Here is a 23,885-nt window from a genome sequence, read left to right on the forward strand (position 1 = left end):
GTTACTGACACACTCAATAAAACATCTCAATAGTGCTACTAGTGGTCAGGCACATACACTGTCAAGCTACCAGCAAACATCATCTTGCCTTTCTTTTCAATTATTAATAAGTAATTTAAAAGATGTTCAAACTTCATTACAAACACAAAAACAAAAGTAATATTTTTGACGTTTTCTAAATTTGCAGAGTCATGGGCTGGGTTTTCCTGACATAGGCAGATACAAAATTCTAAATTCTGTCAATTGTATATTTTATGTCAATTGTATATTTTATTAATAATTAATAATTTGGTGACGCAAGGACGGTGAGCTAAAAACAATTTTAGTAGGAGGCATTAATTGTTAACAGGGGTTGGAGCAATTTTAACCTACATCACTTGAACTATTCTGTCACTGATAGAATTAGTAGGTAGTTTGTTTACATTATGTAGGTTACGTATACATTAATCAGAAATTTGAATGAAGCTGAGTTTTAGAGAGAGGTTAGTGTAGGACAATTTCATGGAGTTATGGAGAAAAATGTTATTTACTGTCTGTGGGTTTCACCCTTTGTGCCAAGTAACTCCTTGACTTTGTGATTACAATACAAGGTTGTCTGAGTACTCTTTAACGCAGTTGCAATATTGGTAAAAAAAATTAATCTGTGTACATTAATTGAGCGCATAGTACTTTAAACAAGCAAACATGAAACAATGAAATGAATGAAGATAACTGTATTACCCATTAAATGCTGTGAGTTACTGTGAGAAGGCAGAGGAGGCAGATGATCTCTTTCCACACACAGACACGCACACACACACACACGCACACTGTGTGTGTGACTGTGGTTCATAGAGTGGTCGTCCACCAGTTCCCCAGTTGTTGGTTCAATCCTCAGCGCATCCGGTCACATGTCCTTGAGCAAGACACTGAACCCCAACTTAGTTGCTCCCGGTGAGTGTTTGCCAGCTGCATAGCAGCTTCCCCCATCGGTGTGTGATTGTGAGTGTGAATGGGTGAATAAGAAGCAGTGTAAAGCACCTGCCAATAGGTGCTAATAGGTAGAAAAGCGCTATATAAGTGCAGACCATTTACCATTTACACACACACACACACACACACACACACACACACACACACACACACACACACACACACACAGGTTACTTACCGCCAAGACAAATATAACAGGTCCCACAAAAGCCCAGATCGTGTCAGTCGTCACGCTGAGCCAGCAGTGATCATCTGCTCTATACTTCTCCATTGATATTGCCAATGTTACACCAACTATCAGAACAGGGAGTCCTGAAAAACAATTTGGTAAACACAAATGAACTGAAGTGTTTTGCTGTGATGACAACAAGAACAACAAAAAAAAGACATTTTATGGAAGACCAACTACTGCGAAGTTTGCTCAACAGAATATTTTGTCTGTTCTGTTCTCTGGGTCTATTTAGTCTGAAGGGGAACATTCAGAACATCTACATAGAAAGCTGAGAGGAATACCTGAATATTGAGTGTCTGTGGTCCTTATTCACACACTGTTCTCAGCTCCTCATTCGACATAACACAATATCACAGATGGATTAGGGAACGTGAACAGTAGCAGCTGCAGAATGTTTTTTTTTTTCTCATCTAGGTTAAGGTTGACATTACATAATGTGTACATGTATGTGCTGCAGTAAAGTCAAAGTACTTTTGGAAAATGTGGTCTTAGGTTATGGAAACAATTATAAATGTGCTGTTATATATTTCTAAGGTCATTTAAATTCATATTTTTGTTTTTATTGTTGGAACTTAGTTAGGAAATGATGGGTTGATTTAATACATTTCTACAGTTCACTCAACTCATTAAATTAAGTTGATTCAGAAAAAACCCAACTGCCATGACTGATTATGGAAACTTTTTATAATATTATAATATATTTTTTTATGTGTACAATAATGAAAACAATGTTGAGGAAGATTAGAGATTAATTTTGTCCTTAAATGTTCTTCTATTTCTAAAAGAGCACTCAAATGAAGTGCACACTTGACAAAAAAAGTCAGACTTGACATAAAATTTTAAGGCAGCCTTTTTGGGTCATATTTCTAAATTACAAATGAATTATAAATGACAGGAAACTTACATTTTAAGTACGTTAACTAGCTTAAGTGGAGTTTTTTATATTTATTATATTAGTTTCAGTACAGGTTTTCCTTCCTTATCTCTGCAATAATAACCACTGTACTGATTATGAATCCCGAGATCATACATTGAAAGATCATTATTATAAAGTACTACTGACATCTAGTTCTGTTAACTGGCAATGTGACAATGTTATTTTTTTATAAATTTATTTAGTGAGACAATGCTAACATCTACAATAAGAGGAGATAGATTATTTTTTATCTGTGTTTACTTATTTGTTGTTGTTTTTTTTGTAGAAATAACTTGACTTAATGGCTTCCCGTGTCCAAGTGATATGCTGCCGACAATATCCAGACTTTTTCCTGCGAGTCCATAGTGCAATATCCATATTATGTGCGTGAGCGTGTAGCACACTGCTCTATCCTGAATTGTCAGGAGGATTTAAAGCGAGTGAATGAGCTTCATGTGTTGATGACTGCATTGTAATAACACAACGTCAGGAGAAACAAGCCTCACACAATGTCCGGGGTTATTATGTGAAACATGCTGGGTGCAGATTATGGTAAGCAGAGATCCGGTTACCTGGTAGGCACGTTGTGCTTAGATTATATTTCCTTATTCTGCCTTTTTTAATATGTGGACTTATGTATGTTTGACAAAACAATCTTAAAACCTAATAAGTCTGGCACAACTAAAATACCTTTCTGCTCTGTAACCACAAGTATAAAGCTGGTAGATCGTATTATTCTGCCACAGCTCAGCAGAACAGAAACATTTGTCACTGAAATGCTATAGCTTTGATAGATTCAAATTTACTCTGGCTTATTAAATGCTGACAAGTCCGAGGTCAATCTTCAAGTGCATTTTTTACCACAAAACTAGCGCTGTAACTCATGGCCTCTATTTTCGTAGTGGCCATATTTGTTAAGTAAAAACATTTGTGGAAAACTTTTAGCAAACAAGATTGTCATTTTTACTTGAATAAGGAAATGGTGTGCGGATGTTTTGCTGCAGGGCAATTGTGTGTAGGGTGATTGTGACAAAAAGCCTGACACCTACTTTGTTATGAGATGACTACTTATACTTGAAGATTTTTGCTGTTAGAATCCAAATTTAGAAGAAATTTGGTCATGAATTAGTAATAATTTGGACATAAAGTCCAATTTGACAAGCCACTGAAAGAAGAGTTTACCCCAGCCAATGACGTAGTAGAGCTTCATTCTGCGATCCTCACTAATGTTGACAGACACAACTTTGCTCCAAAGCAGCAGGCCCTCCACCAGCATCCAGGAGAAGGAAGCCATGAAGAAGAGATGTAGTAGGGCAGTGACCACCAAGCATGCTGCCTACAGGATTAAACAGTGGAACAGTAGGAAAAAACATATTAGCATTGTATTACCATAAATCATTTCAGAACCTGGTGCTTTCATAGTTCACTGTGTAGTCAATTAGTTTAACAACTTAAGAATAACATTTCTCAGGAAAAAACTATAAAGAAATGTGACGTTTTTTCATCTACAGTAATCTTGAGAAATCTCTCTACACCAGAGAGAAGGCAAAAAAACAACAAAACTAAATCCTAAATGGTCAAACCATATTCTGAATGTATTAGCAGGACTCCACAGTAAAAGAGTCCAGATGTTAAACTGACAGTAGGCAGGTCAGTTTAACATCTGGACGTCCAGACTTATCGCCCACTGAAAATATTTGGTGCAATATGAAGCAAGAAAGGAGGCCCTGAACTGAATCTTGATTTCAAAATGCAAGTATTTGGTCTCCTCAGGTCCCAAACATAGAGTGAGTTGAAATTTTACATTTCTCAGTTTTAACATTTGATATGTTGTCATAGTTTATTTTACTCAAATATCATTTCAAATCATTTGCAAATCAATGCAGTCCTATTTCCAGTTCATCAGCATCAAATTATTTTTTGGAAAAGTCTTTGTGGTTTTACATGTAGACCTTACAATGAATCTGTCTATCTAGGCCTGGTAGTTCTATGGGATGCAGAAGTTGCAGGTTCAAATCCCAGCATCAAAATTAGTCGGACCCAGATAATAAGGCAGGACAGGTAAAGGCAATGGAATGCAGTAGTTTATTATGTTATGGAACAACAGTGGAAATGTGAATCAGTCGGACTGGTAGGACAGACAGTAGGTCCAATGATGTAAAAATCCAAGAAGGAGGATCAGAAGGTTCCAAGGAGAACTCGAATGCAGGGGCCAGATAAAAACAAACAACTCACCACAAGACAGATGAAACTTAAGAGGGAAAAAACGTGATGATGCTAATTAGACAGCGCAGCAGAGACAGAGGGAGATCAGGGTGGAGAGCAGAGATAGTGGTGATTGCCAGGCCAACACAGACCAGAGTCAAAGCCCTGACACCCACCCTACCCACCACGTGTGTCCCTGAGCAAGACACTGGTGCCCCCCGTGGCCGCCCACTGCTCCCTTCAGGGGGTGGGTAAAATGCAGATAAAGAATTTCATTGTAACATGTATGTGTAATATGTATACGTGCTCACCTCATTGGCAGACGCCCATTGACTGCACATCAGCAGCAGCTCAGCAATACCCAGAGCAACAATCAGGTTCTTATGGACAGTGGTGCGGTCTGATTTTGGTACACTGCAAAGGTAGATATACCAAAACCCACACACACACACACACACACACACACACAGAAATAATTGCACACAAACAAACATCGGATGAAATATGTGAGTGAAGATTTCCCAGCAGTTTTTCAAAAATCATTCACTGAGGTGCTGTTCACATATTTTCAGAGCACAATGTTCTGTTTTTTTTTTTTTCCCTTGGTTTATTGATGTGAATCTGCCAGAGTTTATGAAATGCTTTTCACCCTCCGTGCTTTACAGAGTGCACTCTGTGACTTTTGTGACTCACCCCACAGCGATGAAGAGGATGAAGGTGAAGAGGAGGCCACACAGAGACACTCCACAGCCGATGAACGTCAGCACCTGCAGAGCTTTTTCGTTCTCTGGACTCATCTGATAGAGACACACACAAACACACACAAGCACGCACGCACACACACACACACACACACACATGCAGAGTGTGAGCCGTAAATAGCAGCACATATTGTAGATGAAAGCTTACACAAAATACACAGGGATAACTGAAGAGAAAAATGTTACCTGGACTTCATAAACCTGCAGCAGCAATGCAAAATTGGTGGTGTGGTTGCAGTAGCACACAGTGTATCCATATTGTTTGGACACTACCTCACAGCCTTTGGTATTCCACCACCCACCAGCCTCAGGACTAGTTAGACACAAACAGCTCATACTTACAGATCTACATACACAAAGGAATGCCAAGAATGAAAATATTTTCCTATCTAAAAGTTTTGCAGCATGTATCACATTTTTTAGATGAAACAGGTAAGATAACTGTGGTAATACAGAGGAATCTGAGACCTCGAAATTGCCCACGCCTTTTCAGAATGCTCATTGGTACTTACGTGAGATCAAAATCCCAGAAAGCACACACTGGGTCATACACAGTACCAGTGGGATTCTGTAGCAATTAAAATAAAAATTTATCATGAATATCATATAAACAAACTCATAAAATAAGAACTGCAATCTGTCATTTGTAAGTTCTCTTGAACCTTTACTTATCAAAAAAAAAAAAAAAAAAAAAAACAGAGAAAAGCTTTTCACTTGACCAAATGTATTTCATTTTGCAAATATAAGCAAATTCAAAGTTTGGTGCCTGCAACACACTAAAAAAGCCAGGACAGAGACATGACACATATTTTCCGTTAGAATATTTGTCCATTTTTGCTGGATAGGAGACTTCAGAACTGAACTATCCACCAAGGAAAAGACATTGCATTCATAGCAACAGACGTCTCTGTAAAAATCCCAATATACACTTTGTGGCAAATGTACTTACACCCAAATACTAGTTACTAGCGATGTGGGCCCTGATGAAACCCCCATACCATCACAGAAACTGGCATTTGTACCTTTGACTAATAGTCTGCAGAGGTGGAAAAGTAATTGGTTTGGATGTCTCAAGTGAGTCTTGTGTCCCGACTACTGTCCCGGGCCAAGTCCAAGTCCTAAACCTATGACTTCTGAGTCATAAACGAGTTGCTGCTCAACTGGCCAAATAACTGGCATTTTAGATTTCTGTACACAGTAAATAAGTAAAGTAAATAAATACAGATCAGAAACACAGATTGGAAATTACTAATAATCCCTACTTTTTTTAAAATTATTCTTTTATTTTTATTATTATTTTTGTGGCAACTGTGACTGACCTGCAAATTGCAGAGTCAGTGGTTGTATCCCTGCCTCCTTCAACTGTCATTGTATGACCCCAGTTTAGGCAGTTAAGTAGAAGAGTGTAAAAATAAGTAAAAATAAAACACAAATTATCAGTGACAAAAATCAGGGATTTTAGCATTTTATAAAATTTGTATTTCCTTTTCCTGAATTTGTCTAAAGATGTGAGCATCTGTATCAAAACAAACAAAAAAAAAAATTAAAAAGATCCACTGTTGTATTTGTATCTGTATTGTTGTTGATTGAGAGGGCAGAAGTACTGCAGTGTTACAGTGAAGCATAATTACTGATCACGGCCAAAGAACTAGAACTAGACTGAGATGAACAGCAGGAAAAATAAAATGTTGATTAAATGTTTATCTGGCACATGAATAACATCTATACTTTGCATTTTACACATTGCATTTCACAAGGTAATCGATCCAAAAACAGGAGGCCTGATTCACAAAAAGTAAGTTTTGCATTTTGAAGAACTAAAGATGTCTTTGTAAACAGTACAGGTAAGAGTTCTTCAACACGCTGATTTCATCTAAATTACTGAAATTTGATCCACTATAGCATTGTGAATTTGAAATAGGTCATTTTAATTCAAAAAGAAAATACAAATTGCTTAAAACTATTTGAAGATTTATTTCCTAGGCAATGGTGCTATGGTGGCCTGAGAGCTCAAAGCACTGCAATTTGAGAAACAAATGCAAATACACAAAAAAAAAAACCTCACCAATTTGAAAACACAGGCGCAGCATTTATGAAACGCGTTGCAACAATGGAAACATATTGCTTTGACAGTTGTCTACAATGGCCCTGGGGGACACGAAAAAGTTACAGATATTTAGGTTTGCAAATGTATTTTTAGTTGCTCCTGAAGCCATTTCCGTTGTGTTGGGGCTTTTGCAGTGACTTTTTTCATTTGGTTGTGTTGTGGCTTTTTGGCAGCACATTTCTTAATGCTGTGCATGTGTTGTCAAAGTGGTAAAGTTGTTTTTGTTTTTTCTTGTGTTTTATCTATTTGCATGTGTTTTCTCAAATTGCAGTGCTTTGAGTTCCCATGGCCACCGTGCAGTCCCTTACTTGATGCATCAACAGGTGCACAAATAAATAAGTACCACCTTTTTTTGGGACGATTATTGATAGTAGAGTACATGTCTCAGTACACTAGTGATAGCAAACTTCCAAGTTTTGTATGACAGCATTTTCAGCGATCTGAAAATTAATGTGTTACAGTGTGTTGTATCTCTCAATATTGGCGCTGCTGTCGCCTTTTCCTCTGGTTGTTGAAGTTTGGTCTTCTAGAGGGAAGAAGTTCAAAAACTGTCACACTTAGTTGTGACCTTTTACTACGTGTGTTTTCTTCTCCTATTGAAGCGATCGTAATTTTTTTTATTCATTTATTTTCTCCCTACTAGTCCCCACAATAAAATCCGCTAAAATTTAACCCCCCTCTTGCCTCTTCCTTACTTGGGTCCTTAAATACTGAATATTAAATCTGTGACATGTTTGGGTAGAGGGAGCAGAGAAAGTTGTCTCAAGTCAAAGGGCTAAAGACCAACTTAAGTCATAAGTCACTTGTATTAAAACTCTAAGTTGAGCTGCAAGTCCTTTTTATTAGGTCTAAATCTTCAAATTTATGACTCGAGTAAATGGTTTGCATTTATATAGTGCTTTTCTACCTCTTGGTACTCAAAGCCCTTTACACTGCTTTTCATTCACACTCACAATCACACACGGATGGTGGAGCTGCTATGTAGCTGGCCAGGAATCCAACTATGGAATTGATGGACGACCGCTCAGACTCCTGCGCCACTCTAGTCCTCACTAGTCCCCACCTCTGGCAGTCTGTGATGTCTGTATGTATATTTTTTGTCTCTGACACAGAACCAGAAACATGTTTTCTTTAAAACAAGCTAAAATGTGGCCTCCTCCTGACCAGAACATGTTTTCAGTGTCTTTTGGTCCGTCTAACGTGAGTTTGGGTCAAGGGAACTCTGCTGTGTTTCTGCACAAAACCGATGTGTTGAGTTTTAGGTTGCATTATGAACACAGAGGCAGACTGTTAAGTAAGGTTTTCCAAAGTACTTCAAAGCCCATTTGTTTTGATTTTATTCATTTACACTATTGAATGTTATTAAACCAGATAAATTCCATTGAGGTTAGTAACCTCCTTTTTTTAAGGGCGATCTGGCCAAAATGACAGCGTATACCTAAATTCATCCCAGTATGAAGATGGCTGCTATTTCAATACTGCCTGAATGTTTAAAGGCCATGCATATTCAGCAGTTGTCTTGATGTCCCAGAGTCCCCAAATCTTTTCCCAATGTCATGAGCTGTAGATGGTGGAAGCCCTTTGTTTGGCCTCTTTCCCACTAATTTAAGTGCGTTGTAGACAACCTCTAAATTTGCTTATATTTATAACGTACAAGCTGGTCAAATTCAAACAAATAAGATTTTTATTGCATTTAAAAGTCACAATTTTTCTGAATATTGGGCTTGTAATTAAGAACAAAAGATGGCACTGCAGTATTTAAAGCTTGCAAACCTGTACTCTGTGCTGGAGCTGGAAGCGAACTGCCATACTAACGGGCTGGTCATCTCCCAGCACTGTGGTGGATATGACAGAAGAGCCCAGGATGGTCCCTAAATACCTGGGTATAAAAATGAATACATTAATTATAAGAGTGGACACAAGGAGTAAGCCACAAACTTGAACGGAAGAATATCTACAATATGTTGTACTCCAGAAAATAGAAAAGAAATCACAAATTAGCAAGTTAAATAGTTAAAATGTTTATACTTACATTTTCTGAATGTTCTTACTTAGAATAACTGGAAAAAAGTTCTCATGAGTACAAATACCCCTAACCTTCACTTGTCACTTCTAAACTCAGTTTACTGCTATTATTACTGGGCAGAACTTATGAGCCACTGTCAAAGCATAGACGATAACATGTCAAACACCTGTGGAATAAAAAAATAAAAAATAAGTGTAGCTGCATGGCATTAATATCCATTCGTCCATTGTCTGTAACCACTTATCCTGTTTAGGATTGCAGGGCAGGTTCCAGCCTGGACAGGTCTCCAGTCTATTTCAGGGCCAACCAGACAAGGTGTCACCAGTTAACCTAACATGCATGTCTTTGGACTGTGGGAGGAAACTAGAGTACTCACAAGCACAGTGAGAACACGCAAACTCCACACAGATTGGACACAGTCGGCCAAATCACTCCACCACCGTGCTACACTGGCATTAATGTTAGCTCATTAATAAGACTGACTGTCACAGATTCGTTTGTTAGTCTAATAGGCTTCATCTTGGAACTCTCAAAGAATCAGTGAAATCCTAAAACCAAATTTTCAGGGAAAAATGCAAAAAAAAAAAAAAAGTTCATTCAGTCAATCCTGACCCCACAAGTTGTTTAATTAGCTTTTTCACATCGTGCATTATTAAAGAAAAAAAAAAAAAAAAAAACGTGCCATAGCGTGACATGAAAACAAAAAGCATTTCTGCTCCCCTTGGGCTTGTGTTTTACCTTTGGGTGCCGTCAGTGACTGTGGGAACCATGGTGATGTTCTCCTTGGGACTGAAAAGAGACTGCAGAGAGCCGTACCATGTGTTGACCAGCGTGACCTTATGGAATCCTGCACATTCAACATAGCAGCAAAACGAAGTCCAAATAAAACAATATTAATAGGAAAATCACTTATTTTTTTAGATGAAAACCCAACAATGTGCCTCCCTCTGCACTTGAATACAAGACCTTGGCAATGGAGGTGGGTTAATGCATACTATACATTCAACTTTAATGCTAGTGCATTGTCCACTGCATTCACTTGCAAGACTTGGGTAAATAAAATAGTTCTTCTCTTCTGTAAGTGGAAGTGGAAAAACTTGATTGGTTCATGCAGCATACACCTACCGTTGTTATGGAGATCCTGTATCTTCTGATGTGGGACTGAAATACAGTCAAGATTGGTGCTTTTATCTGTCTCAGGCCCACAGAAGCTTGATACTCTGAAACTCTCCTGTAGCCTCTGCTGCTGCACATTCAGTTCTTTAAAGAGTAGCAAGATAAAGCACATTAAGATGCTGCACAATTTCTCACCTGAAAGAATCTCATGAAAATTATGTCAAGGTATTAAGACATAATGCCAATTTTGAAGCGGTAGATATTTTTTTACAAAACACATTTATGTATTGTTGCATTTCAAATTAAAAAAAAATCACACTAACTTAAATATGTGTTTTCTTGTTTCTGTTGCATGGTGCTGTCTGGCTTCTGTGTGCTGTTCACCTGACATTAATAACCACACTATAAAAACGACAATAGTTTGAATTTCAATCAGAATTGATTACCTGAGCTGAAACAGAGTTACCATAGCAACTTCTGCATATTTGCCAGATAGATTGTAAGATTGTTGCCTGTGCATTATTTTATCTCAGCAATCTACTTGACAATCAGCACCACCACACCACGATGTAGCAAAAGACACTAACATATACTGCATTGAGTTAGAATGCAGGTTTAGCCAGATAGTTTTTGAATTGTAATGGATGTGTTTAAAACAATAGGTATTACTGTACTGTTCCAACAGTGTTAGAGAAGCCAGTTCAAAGCTTTCAGTAGGTAGGTGGTGCAATGGACTCAAAGTGCAGTGCCTGAAGCTGTATATTTCTGCAATTCATGTACATATTTGCACAGAAACACTATGCATTCTTACTATATCTACACTGATCAGGCACAGCATTAACACATAATTTTAATGTTGATGTGGACAGAGGTCAACATAGGAAAAATGTAAAGCTTTTCATAATTGACAGGTACGTTGCAATTTGCTCTGTCTTGAGCTGTGTAGGCACAGACAGGTCAGGGTACGCATCCTGACCCCTGTCCACCACAACATTGAAACCACCAGGTGGTTTACACCTACAATACCAGGTTATTAAGACAAATGAAATAAGTAAAAACTTCAAAAGGGTACTTGAATGTTGGAGGTCAGCGTTATGATTGGGCTGTGACCAGTAAAACCCAAGTGATTAAAATGATTACTGCTGTACGGCATTGTAAATGTAAAGATGTTTTTCATCTTTGTACTACGGTTTTTGTTTTTTCACTCCTTATATATTGCTAATCTGATTAATTTATTATTTTAATACAGTATATTTTTGTAGTGAATGGAAATATACCATTGTAACTCCTGATTGAGCAAATCTAACCTTATCTAATCTAATCTTAATAACAGAGGAGTGTTTGGTGCTGTGTTCTTAGATTTGCGTAAAGCATTTGATACATTCAACCATGATGTTCGTCTTTCAAAACTTTCGACAGTGCATTTTTCTAGCATGCTGGCATGGATGTCTTAAATAGAATGCAGTGTTTTAATAAATAAATGATTCACAGCTGCTAACATGAAGTGTATAATGTGAGTTCCTCAAGGATCAGTGTAAGGACCACTGCTGATTCATTTGTATGGTATGTATATTATGATCTTCTACAACATTCCAATTATTACACAGTTGTGTGAGCATTGGCCAGCTGCATAGCAGCTCCCTCAGCGGTGTGTGAGTGTGTGTTAAGTGTAAAGCAATTTGAGTACCAATAGGTAGAAAAAAGCTATATGAGTGCAGACAATTTAAACAATCATGTCTTAGTTTGAAGATCAACATGAAAAAAGAAATGTGATCCTCATCAGGAGTGGAAAGATTTATTTATTTATTATTTTTTCCCTTTCGGCTTATCCCGTGAGTTCAGTGTTGCCACAGCGGATCATTGTCCACTTGTTGATTTGGCAGTTTTTTCGTCAGATGCCCTTCCTGACACAAGCCTCCCCAATTTCTACCCGGCTTGGACAATTGTCTTTACCAACTGAGCTACAATCACCCAAGGAGTGGAAGTAGTAAACTAAATATCTTGATACTATAACGGAGCCACGTCTTTAGAAAACATGTTAAAAGATTCTTTCCCGTGTCTCATGGTATTACATGAGCTCAAGCTGGAGAAACAGTTATTAAAGAGTCTTGATTAGGTTTTTGTTTGTTTGTGCTATTGTTCTGTCAATTTAACTCTGCTTTTTTAAGGGACCTGCCAAAAGGACTGTTGGTGGTAAGAAATCAGGTAATACAGGTTATTTGGGAACCAGATGCTGGGTCCCAAATTTACATATATTTAATGTGTGTGTGGTGTGTGGGTGTGTGTGTGTGTGTGTGTGTGTGTGTGTGTGCGTGTGTGTGAGGGGGAGACTCACTGATATTGGGGCTGTGAATAGTCAGATGATCAGTCTCTGCCATCAAACGAGAGCTCAGGCTTGTCACCATCCGATCAATACTCTTCACCACATCCATGGGGCCGTTCACCACCTAAAAATTATGGAAAACCAGCATCGAAGAAGCACTCAGCCAGTTGGCCATGCTCACCACAACTGCCAAAGCTAAAGGAGTTCATTTCAAAATGACCATTCACAACAAGTAAATGCTTTCAGTGCTTTTAACTGTTTGCCAGCGTCTATGCACAATTTGGCTGAAGAGGGCGCACAAAGTTCAATAGATAGGCCTGTGATGCACGGTATTATGTGGATTTAGCCACTGTTAGTTCTGAAACCCTCAGTCTGAACTCGGCATGCTCATCTAAGGGATAAGCCTTGAAGACAGAGCTGGGGGCAGACTGAGGGAGGTTTGTGGATGAGTACAGCCACAGTATTTCAGAATGCTGCTCATTCACTGAGTCTGGGATGAGGTGGCCTTGGAGCGCTGAGAGGCTTGGGGGGTGGGTGGTGGTGGATGAGGGGTGGGCAAAGGAGGTAAGTGGTGAGGGAAACACAACACTTAAAAGGCAACCTCTATACAGATCTATACACTCCACACACATAATGGTGCAGAGGCAGATGTGCCAGAAACATAAAATGATAATAGAAGTGGAGACAACACAGGAGCATGGCTTCCTTTCTCAAACATGTCAGAATTAAAACATTGGTGATTGGATACTTGAGCAATGTGCTAATTGATACATATAGAGGCATGTACAGTATTTGTCTTTCTCTGTTCTGTTATTTCTGTGGTACTTGCATCATTCCAATGCTGACAAGCTCCTCTAAGTTTATCCATGGAAGCATGCTGGCCTCTAGTGCTGTGGAGCTGACATAGCAGTTGTTATCAGTCTATCTGTCTCTTTTTAACTGAAATGCAAAGCAACATGAAATGTGATATGGATTAAAACTAGTATTATTTTGATATTGCTGTATTTCTGATTACAGCAATGCAGGGAGAGTTTCTAGATAGGTACTGTCAGAGATCTTTCTGTGTGAGATTATTGTTATAATTGAACATGCAAAAGGAAACTTTGTTGTCTTGGTTACCACCAACACATCCCTGCTGGTAAATCTGGAATTGCATATTTTAAACAATAGAGTATGATGATGATCATGCAAGATGAGGAAGAATATTTGCAGTGTCAATGTCTGCCACTCCAGTTCATAGCAAGATGTGTTTGTTTAACATTTGTTAAACTTCAAATACATTCAGTTTAACTTACTAAAATATATTTTTTAGTAAGTTTATTCATACACACAACACAATGTGTTTTACAATAAAACACTGAGAAAAGGTAATAGAAAATTTTCAAAAACATAATACAATGATTGTAAAAGTCAAACAAAAGCACATTGAAACAAGTGGGCGTTGAGCTGCATTTTCAAAACAGTATCTACAGGTCTTAGATATATTGGGAGAGAATAACAATTGCAGTCTCCTTTTGTCTTGAGCCTAGATTGGGAGACTTAGGTTAGGTTAGATTCAGCAAGCCCTGATTAGATAGATTACATATGATTGGATATCTCCCCCTGCTGCTTCAAACTTGCCAGAAAAGCATAAACATGGGAGAAGCAAGCATAAACTAAACAGATTTGCAAACCTCTTAAATATCTCCCTTTGAAAAACCCCTCACAGTGCAGAGCTACAGTAAAGTGGATACAGTTAGTGGTTCTATGATTTGTGTTACCTCTTTGATGGCCTGCCACTTGAGGGCGTTGTCTTTACTGATGACACTGTCGGCCACATTGATGAAGTGCTGGCTCAGCTCCTGGATGCTGTCATGGCTTGCGTTGGCGGCATCAGAGAGTGGCTGTGCGGGGATATCAGCTGCCAGAGACAGCAGCTGGATGAGAGACACCATGTCTGTTGGCTGCAGTCCCTCCTGCTGGGTGTTCTCCAAGGCCTGAACTGAGATATCTAGCAGGGCGGACACCTCAGCTAGGTTGTTCTCGCCTGATGGCTCCTGTCCAAACACTAGCTGTTCATTCAAAACCAGGTTTAATTTCTCTCTTATTATGAACATAAGGGTTATAATATTTCAATACTTCATAGGGTACCATTGACAGCCAATGAAACTGCTCCAGGTCTTAATTCGACATTAAAGCACTAGAAGAGGCCTTTTATACATACTTTCAGGTTGGATTTCTGTTGAGATTTCCCTCACAACAGTCATGAGGGGCAGTTGTTTTAATATCCCATATGAATCGGGATAGGCCTTCAAAACTAGTACATGTCATAAGAGCCAAATGAGCTGTCTCATAAACTAAAAAACAAACTATAAACATGGGGACATGTCTGGAACATTTCCGTTAGACTTTGCTAAAATTGTGGCTTGCAATCACTTCCCCTTAGTTAACAGTACTTAACAGTTTTTCCATTTTGTAATGTTGCAGCCTAATACTATGGTTGTTCTAATTCCTTACTATTCCCATTCATTTACACTAAAGACCCCATAATGATAAAGTGAAACGGTTAAAAGGCCACATTTACAGCCTTGAGTCTTTTTAGGTATAATGCGACAAGCTTTGCACACCTGGATTGGGGAATTTTCTGCCATTCTTCTTTGCTAATCCTCTCCGGGTCAATCAGCTTGGATGGGGACGATCATTTTCAGTTGTCTACAGAGATGTTCAATAGTGTATAAGTCAGGGCTCTGGCTGGGCCACTCTTGGACATTCACAGAGTTGTCCCTGTGTTGCCTTGGCCGTGTGCTTAGGATCATTGTTATATTGGAAGGTGAACCTTCGGCCAAGTCTGAGGTCTCTGTACTTTACTACATTCAGGTTTTCCTCATCCCTTACCAGTATCCCAGTCCCTGCTACTGAAAAACACTCCCACACTATGATGCTGCCACCACCATGGTTCACTGTAGGGATGGTATCGGGCAGGTGACAAGCAAACACAAGCAAAAACTTTTAAGGCCCAACAGTTCAATCTTGTTCCTTACAGTCTCAGAGTTCTTCAGATGTTTTTTTGCAAATTCCACGTGGGCTTTTGTGTGTTTGGAGGGTGGAGAGGCTTCTGTCTAACCATTCGTAAAGCCCAGATCAGTGGAGGGCTGCAGAGATGTTTGTCCTTCTGGAACTTTGTCCTATCTCGACATAGGATCTCTGGAGCTCAGTGACAATCAGGTTCTTGGTCACCTCTTTTGCTAAGGCCATTCACTCCTGATTGCTCATTTTGGCTAGGTGCTCTTGAAAGAGTCCTGGTTGTGCCAAACTTCTTCCATTTGAGAATTATGGAGGGCACTGTGTTCTTGGGAACCTGCAGTGCAGCAGATTTTTTTTTTTTGTAGCCCTCCCCTGATCTGTGACTTGTAATAATACTGTTTCTGAGCTCTGTGGGCACTTCCTTTGACCTCATGTTCTGATACAGTATGCCTGTGAGGCCTTCTATAGAGAGGTGTGTGCCTTTCCAAATCAGGTCTAATTAATTTAATTTACCACAGGTATCAGTCAAGCAACACCTCAGCAACGATCAGAAAAAATGGGAGAACCTGAGCTAAATTTCAAGTGTTATTGCAAAGGGTCTGAATACTTATGAACTTATGATATTTCATATTTTATTTTTAATATATTTACAGCCATTTCTAAAATTTTGTGTTCACTTTTTTACCATAATTCATTATGGAATACTAGTATGTAGATTAAGAAAATACAATTGAAACAATTTTAATATCAGGGTGCAACATAACAAACGAAAAAAAGAATGCTCTGTAGGTCATAATTTTATTATGAAACTAAAACTAATATAAAATATTTATATAGCTTTGTTAAAGAAGTAGAACCAGAAATCAGAGGCTAAAAGAAGGTAAAAGACTTTACATACCTGAGTTTTGTTGGAAAGCTTCATCAGATGGTTCATAAAGGCAGTAGACTGTGAACTATGAGAATCCTGCATCTGCTTCAACTTCAGGTAACGCTCTGTGCCAAAAACATTAGAGTGGATGATGTAAGGCAAAAATATTTACATTTATATTAGTTGTATCAGTCACTCTAAAAACCACAAAAGTAACCACAATATCACTATTTCCAGAATGAAACACAAACAACATTCATTTCTTTTTCTCATTCTTGTCAAAGACCCATCATTTATCCATTTGACTGTGCATTGCAGAATTTGAGGTTTATATTTGTTGATGACCACTGTCCACAGAAACTTTCTGTCCTGAAAAAGTTCTGGTAAAAGGACACGTGGACCAAGAAAACCAAGAAGAATTTATACCATAGTATGAAGGAAAGACGAACCTTGAAAATCTTCGGTGACGATAGAAATGGGGATGGTAGAAGCAAAATTATTTAATATATGAAAAGATATATTAGGATACACACATATATATATATATATAGGATAATTTAAGTAATTTTTTCTAAATTAATGGTATTTTTTATCACCATACAGACACCAAAACCAACAATGAGTCTTCTCCTCCCTCTTCAGTGTCTGTCAGTCTGCAGCCAGGATCAGCTTATCTGTCTGTACTGTAGACCATCGTTGTTTTCCAAAACTGATCAAAACACATCTGTCAGACACTCTGCTTTACTGGGTGGCATGTTTATTAATTTGTTGTGTTAAAAACCAAATATTGTACACATTATGGGCACAGATGTGTAATAAACTCCACACTTGTGACAATAAAGTTCTCTCCAATAAAATTATTAAGATCAGTTAACGTGGGTAGATGCTCTTCATTACTGGTTTTAGTGTCTGTATGGAGATTGTGGGAAACCTACTTTAACAAAGATTGCAAAGGTAAGATTGCAGAGCATGACCTAAGAACAACAATTAGAAATAGAGGCTATAAATTGCATCCATTGTATACGAAAGATATTTAACAGATTAGCAAATATTTACATAATGGTATTGTGTCCCAAACATTGTGGTGTACTGAAATTGGGGAAATTAGATACAAATCCCACTTTGTGGAAAAACAGCAATGGTCAAACTGTTTTGGGACGATCATCGCTGATGCTGAACTGTATGGTTAGTGATTAGGTGAAGGGGTTTCTGTTTTTTCTGTTTGGATTTGTTCCATTAATTTAATAACCCCATGTAGGCTAAACTATACACTTACACCACAGTCAAAATATCCAGAGTGTATAACTAGTAAAAATAGTGAATATTAAGAATTTGCATGCGAGGCTCACCTCTGCTGCTCTTGCAGACGAATGGCAGTGTATCTGCGCAGTCTGTCAGGCCGAACAGTGGGAGCTGGTCTGACCAGCTGTGCAGTGTCCTGCAGCCCTGCAGCGCCATCCTCTGTTGCCCTGCTGCGTACACATTCATAAGATCGCACAGACATACACAAAGTGACACACAAAAACATTTAAGTCAGCTTGAGCATGTTTAAAGGTCCTCACTTGTCAAAGAATCTGAACATTAACAAGCTAAAGTTGAGATTTAATTCAAAAGAACAATGGCAATAACAACATCAAGGGCTCATTGATAGTCAGAGTATAGATGAAAGATACTGCAATAAATAAACCATCAACATTTGAACATCCTATTGTGATTGTTTGTTTGTAATTGTACCTTATAAAATCTTATTAATCTTATGAAAGGAAATAAAACCTGTTAATTGAAGTTACAGGTCATCACAGCATATTGCTCTTTTCGTTACTATCCTACCCCCACACTGCAGAAGCTTTGGGAATCCCCTCAATTCATCCCACTCTCGTTACTTTGCTGCCTTGCTTTCTTCTTCTCCAGCCCTTCATTTTGTCTGTTTAGTAATCAGAATGTGCTTCTAGAAGTATCTGAGACTGTTCACTTTCATAATGTCTAGATATACAGACCCCTTTGTCTGTTTAGAATCACTATGGCACCAGGACACAGGAAACATAGAGAAACATCTTAAAACACAAAGCTACTCTGGCTGAGGATGTGAGGCTGTCCCAAACAGAATATTATACATGGAAATGAATAAATAAGGACACAATTATAACAAGAAAATATAAAGAAAGTAGGTATGAAATGCACACATTTTGATATTACATGTAGGCTGAAAAGTCAAAGTCTAAATGATGCTTTATCTCCTGTGTGATGGTTGGAGCCTTTATTTGTTATTTTTTTTTGCTTCATGATACAAATATTTTTAATGGGTGACTGGTCTGGATATCAGGCAGTTCAGTTTAGCATCCACACTCTCTTACTACTGAGACATGATGCTTACCAAAGCAAGGCCCTCCTTGAAAAACAAAGAGGCACGTAAGGCAAGTAACTATTGACAGAATAGGTTTATTTCAAGCACTAATCATATTTGAACCACCAGTTCCTTCCCACGAGGTAGACTACAGTCCACTTGTGGCAAATTGAACTAATCTGAAATAGTTTATAAAGGCACAGCTTTTGTATATGGTCCCACAATTCATGCTGCCTATCAGGACAAAAACAAGCCCAACGAATTCTCTGTAAACCTCCACAAATCCATTCTGTGGTGAGCCACAGATCAGGACAAAGGAATAACACTATTTGTACAGCTTTTGGTGTTCTTAGCAGCACTCAGTAAGGGTGACTGGTAAGAATCGAGACGAGAATGAATGCAGCCAAATACAGAGATGTTCTTCAAAAAAACCAAGACTTAAATGCCACTGAACATCTGTTGGGAGACCTGGAAATGGCAGTTCACAGACACTTCATATCTAATCTGATGGCGCTGAAGAGGATCTTTCTAGAAGACTGGGATAAACTACCCAAATCCAGGTGTTAGGAGCTGGTGGAGACTAAACATTAACTGTCATTACTGCCAAAGATCTTATAAAGTATTGACTCATGTTAAATTGTTTCATGGCAGTAATGTGACATACGGGAAAAATCTGTCCCAATTCCAAAAAAGTGGGAAAGATGTGAAAACGTATTAATTTCTTTTCAACTTTATTTATTTATATAGCGCCAATTCACAACAATGTCATGTCAAGGCACTTTACAGAATAAAGAGAAAACCCAACAAATCCCCCTTGAGCAAGCCCTAGAGAAAAGCGGAGAGGAAAAACTCCCTTTAATGGAAGAAACGTAAATACGCAAATAAAAACAGAATGCAATAATTTGCATATCTCATCAATCCATATTTTATTCAGAATAGAACATAGACAACATATCGGATGTTAAGAACTGAGATATTTTACCATTTCATCGAAAATATTGGCTCATTTTGAATTTGATGGCAGCAACACATCTCAAAAAAGCTGGAAGAGGGGCAAAAAATGACTGGAAAAGTAACTACCACAAATCCAAAACAAATGGAGGAGGATTTGACAACTAATGGGGTTAATTGGCAACAGGTCAGTGACATGACTGGGTATAATGTAAAGATGGGCAGAGGTTCCTCAATCTGCGGCAAACTGCACCAAGAAATTGTGGAGCAATTTCAGAAAAATGTTCGTCCACGTAAAATTGCAAAGACTTTGAAGATCCCACCATCTACATTATAAAATATTATCAAAAGATTCAGAGAATCAGGAGGAATCTCTGTGTGTAAGGGACAAGGCTGAAAGCCAAAACTGGATGCGCATGATTTTTGGGCTCTCAGGCAGCACTGTAATAAAAACAGAATTCTCTACTTGACATCACTGCATGGGCTCATGTTCTACCTATCCAGACATCTCTTTCGGGTAAGGCAATGCTAAACCACATACTACATCCATAGCTTCAAAGAAGAACGGACAAAGGCCCAGGACTGTTGAGCAGCTAGAATCCTGCATCAGACAAGAATGAATGAACATTCCTCTCCTAGACTCCAGCAACTCCTCTTGCTTTAAACAACAGAAGGGGTAGGGGTTGATCTGGGTGTGTCAATGACAATGAAATATGATGTGGTATCTGCAGTTGGAGAAATGGTGCTTAGGTTTAAAAAGTGTATTTGAAAAGCTCTTGATTGTACAGTTTCATTATTCCAGGTTTCATCTTTGATCATGACACTGTCAAAAGTCAGTAGCACAAATACATGGTTCACATTACAAAATAATCCACCTGGACTGAATAACTTCTACATAAATAGCCAATGCAGTGCTTAAGTCATTGTGTTGCTTTACAGAAAAGCTTAACTCCCTTTCTCCTGGTCTTAACCTTATTGCCACATAAGTCCCTCCACATTCAGGCACTGGGAGGTAGAATGTTGATGAATTAAATGCTGAATAGAAAGATGTTAGCCCTGAGCTATACAGATATGAAATCTTACCTGGGCAAAACACAAGGGCTTGCATCTCTTTGACCATTGGGTGACTGCTAAGGTTGTCTGGGTTCCAACTGAAAACCACTTCCTGGGTCATGGGTGAACAAGCACTGAGAGCACTGATGTGCTTCATTTCCAAAGACGTATTCCAAATATTTAAGTCAGTGATATTTCCAAAAAATGGCTCTGTAAAATTCCCTCCAAAGGAGTCTTGGTCCTGACCCAGAATGAATATCCCATCTCCGTGGATATCCTGGGAAGTGTCTGTGACTGAACCCGTGTCCTTTGTGTCCCCATCTACATAGATAGCCCAATGGCCAATGCTGCGGCGCCACGTGACACAGATGTGATGCCATGCTCCATCATTGGGAAAGAATGCCTTATATGGAAGATGCTTCCCATGGATGATGAGTGCCAAAAGGATCCGTCCGTGAATGTCCAGTTGGCCCCGCAGCTGAAACTCATTAGTAAAGACAGGTGCAGCGTAGGAGAAGATAGTGGACACTTCATTCCACTCTGGGTCCCACTGAACTCGAACACACACACTGACAGTTGACAGGGCTGGGAAGAACATGTTGACACGAGCAAAACCCTCACGGGATTCCTTGGGGAAATTTAGAACTGGGAAATGTACATCTGAATAAGAGCAAAAGAACAAGTCAGATGGTACAGTGCAGTTTGGTTTTGTATATCTTTTCTGTATCATTTATTTCACTTACACTGCTTGGTAAGGGCAATAGACTTGGAGGATGCTTTGCTTTGGTCCTTGACCCAGACAGGTGGATGAAGTCCAGACTGCCGAAGCAGCTCGAACGCTCCTTCCTGGTCCTCCAAAAGGTCCAAGGTGACAAGGGAACTGAACTGGCCTCTACAGAAGCTTTCAGCCCTGGAATATGCCATTGAGTCATTGAAGAGCTGGAAAGCTGAGTGTGACGTTAGATGGATCAGTCTGGATTGTCCTTGTGAGTCATACAGGGAAAGAAAGCACAACACAAGCAAAATATCATGAAAAACATATAGTAGAGCACCAATCAATAGACCGAGTGAAGCTAAGAAAGGCCAGTGTATGAAACCCTGAGCCACTAAAATGTCCATGTATTTTTTTGCTTCTCACCATGTGAGTCCCCCAATCTGTGTGGTCCACTATGTGTTGGCTCACTCTCACATACCATCTACAGGAGAAAAGGTCACATTTACTTTAAAAACAGCATCCAACAGTGGGCGTCATCCATTAAAAAAAAAAAAAAAAAAAAAAAAAAAGGAAAACACATATTTCTCAAAACAAAGTAATTATTAGAATTCCAAGTTAACGTAACACAATTTAAAAATGAAACTGGAAAAAAATCTTTTCGTTGTTTTTTAGAATTACATTATTACCACAAAAGCGAAGAGTATCAGTCCAGTTTGTAGGACTCCGGTCATCTCTGAGCCAGTGTAGACTCCACTTAGAATAAACCACTCTGCTTATTTAGAAGACAATAATTCCACTGGATCCAGATGTACTTCTCTATAGAAAAACAGAATTCACATTTTCCTCAAAAACAGCAGAGACCTTCTTTGGCCAGAGTGGGAACAACACATGTTCCACATGTGTGGAACAATCAAACCCAAATCAAGTCCAACCTCCTCATCCAGGTCTTCAGCCACAAAGTCTAGCATATCGGGCCGTTTCTGTTCTCCTTACTGGGAGAGAGCCAGCAATCCCAGTGTGCCTGTCCAAGAGTCCCAGTCTGTCTCTTGCCTCCCCCCAGACCCCTAACCCCTCCCTCCCTAGTACCCTGAAGCCATCTGCTTTTGTCATGCAAATAGAGTCATTTTTTAAAAGAACCCTACTTACGCAAGCAGTGTCAAGCATTTGGCACTGAGAGTTCATCAAGAGCAGCAGGGCAACGGACATTTTTACCAAGTAGCTCTTATTTATGCCCTCTATAGGACTCTCTAAAGTTGATTGGAACATCCCCTTTACTGTTAGTAAAAGATTAGTACCACTTGTGTAAAGCATGAAGCTTGTCTGTTTGAATGGCTTTTCTTTGTATGGCTTTAACATTAAATGCATCTGCATTCACAAGACAACAACCTCCCGCATTAGACAATGTATTTTTTCATTAACAGATTAATGGGTAATTAATTGTATAGGTCAAAGATTTAAACTATGTCAGAATTTAAACTTTGAGCACGCAAACCCAATTGCTCACTGAAATAAACGAAGGACATCTTTTCATCAAAAGGAATCACTCATTTCTTCTCAGTTCAGTTTTGATTATTACTGATATTTTCAATTTAGATTTATTGGTAGACTTTTTCGCAAAGATTTGATTTGTCCATTGTGTGAACCAACTAACAATCTGTGTGTTGCAGGAACAGTTTCTGTTGTAAACAGCGCCGTGTTAGAGAACTAAGGTAACACGACTACAGAAGTAGGAGTCAATAATTCTCTATGACTTTTGTAGAAAGAAATCTCTTTCATTCCTTGGCAGATTAAAGATGATTAAATATAGGAGGTGTACACAAGGACCAGATGTTTCACAACACTACATGTGCACTTTTAATGAAACAGAAAATGAAGAACAAAATGCCAGATACGGTCAATAACTCCTGTTTATTTTAGTTTTTACTAACAGCTATATTACATTTGAGACAAACTGTGCAGTGAAGCCCTGACATCCCTTATGCACAGAGTCCAGTGATCTGGAGAAAAACGATAGAGACAAAGCCAGCCATTAGTATTCGTCTGAGAGGTCCACTCACGTGTGAAAAACTGGACACGATGCCACCGAAACACATGCTCCATCACTCTCCCTGTTGCTGTCTTCTGCTTTCATCTTTGTTCATTTATCTGAACAGCAGCTTTTTTCCTTCAGTCACCCTGAAGTCGCCAAGCAGTGAGAGCACATTCACTTCAATGTTTGATGTCAAATATCTACTTATTCTATCTTTATTAAGTTTCTGCATAGGACATTCAGAAAAGAAAGGACAGTATGTTG

The 23,885-nt window shown here is 38.8% G+C and overlaps 1 protein-coding gene across 3 annotated transcripts in view; it reads right to left on the minus strand.

Moving 5' to 3' along the window:
• The window catches only part of adgrd2 (adhesion G protein-coupled receptor D2), a 49,741-nt gene extending 27,100 nt beyond the window's left edge, over positions 1-22,641 (minus strand). The window contains exons 1-18 of one of the 3 annotated variants that reach the window (XM_067519970.1): positions 22,525-22,641; positions 22,279-22,408; positions 22,016-22,073; positions 21,621-21,860; positions 20,908-21,537; positions 17,879-18,001; positions 16,560-16,654; positions 14,419-14,709; positions 12,671-12,782; positions 10,345-10,479; positions 9,958-10,066; positions 8,967-9,072; positions 5,599-5,654; positions 5,273-5,399; positions 5,019-5,122; positions 4,637-4,739; positions 3,303-3,456; positions 1,151-1,284 (exon numbers count right to left, since the gene is read on the minus strand). In XM_067519970.1, coding sequence (XP_067376071.1) covers positions 1,151-1,284; positions 3,303-3,456; positions 4,637-4,739; positions 5,019-5,122; positions 5,273-5,399; positions 5,599-5,654; positions 8,967-9,072; positions 9,958-10,066; positions 10,345-10,479; positions 12,671-12,782; positions 14,419-14,709; positions 16,560-16,654; positions 17,879-18,001; positions 20,908-21,537; positions 21,621-21,860; positions 22,016-22,073; positions 22,279-22,323 — 2,622 coding nt within the window. In that variant the 5' untranslated portion in view covers positions 22,324-22,408; positions 22,525-22,641. Of the gene's footprint in view, positions 1-1,150; positions 1,285-3,302; positions 3,457-4,636; positions 4,740-5,018; positions 5,123-5,272; positions 5,400-5,598; positions 5,655-8,966; positions 9,073-9,957; positions 10,067-10,344; positions 10,480-12,670; positions 12,783-14,418; positions 14,710-16,559; positions 16,655-17,878; positions 18,002-20,907; positions 21,538-21,620; positions 21,861-22,015; positions 22,074-22,278 lie in introns of those variants that run through there. The other 2 variants (XM_067519969.1, XM_067519971.1) reach the window with 2 other exon arrangements.
• Between the last annotated feature and the right edge of the window lie 1,244 nt (positions 22,642-23,885).

This window comes from Channa argus, chromosome 11 (assembly GCF_033026475.1).
Source record: "Channa argus isolate prfri chromosome 11, Channa argus male v1.0, whole genome shotgun sequence".
Lineage (NCBI taxonomy): Eukaryota > Metazoa > Chordata > Actinopteri > Anabantiformes > Channidae > Channa > Channa argus.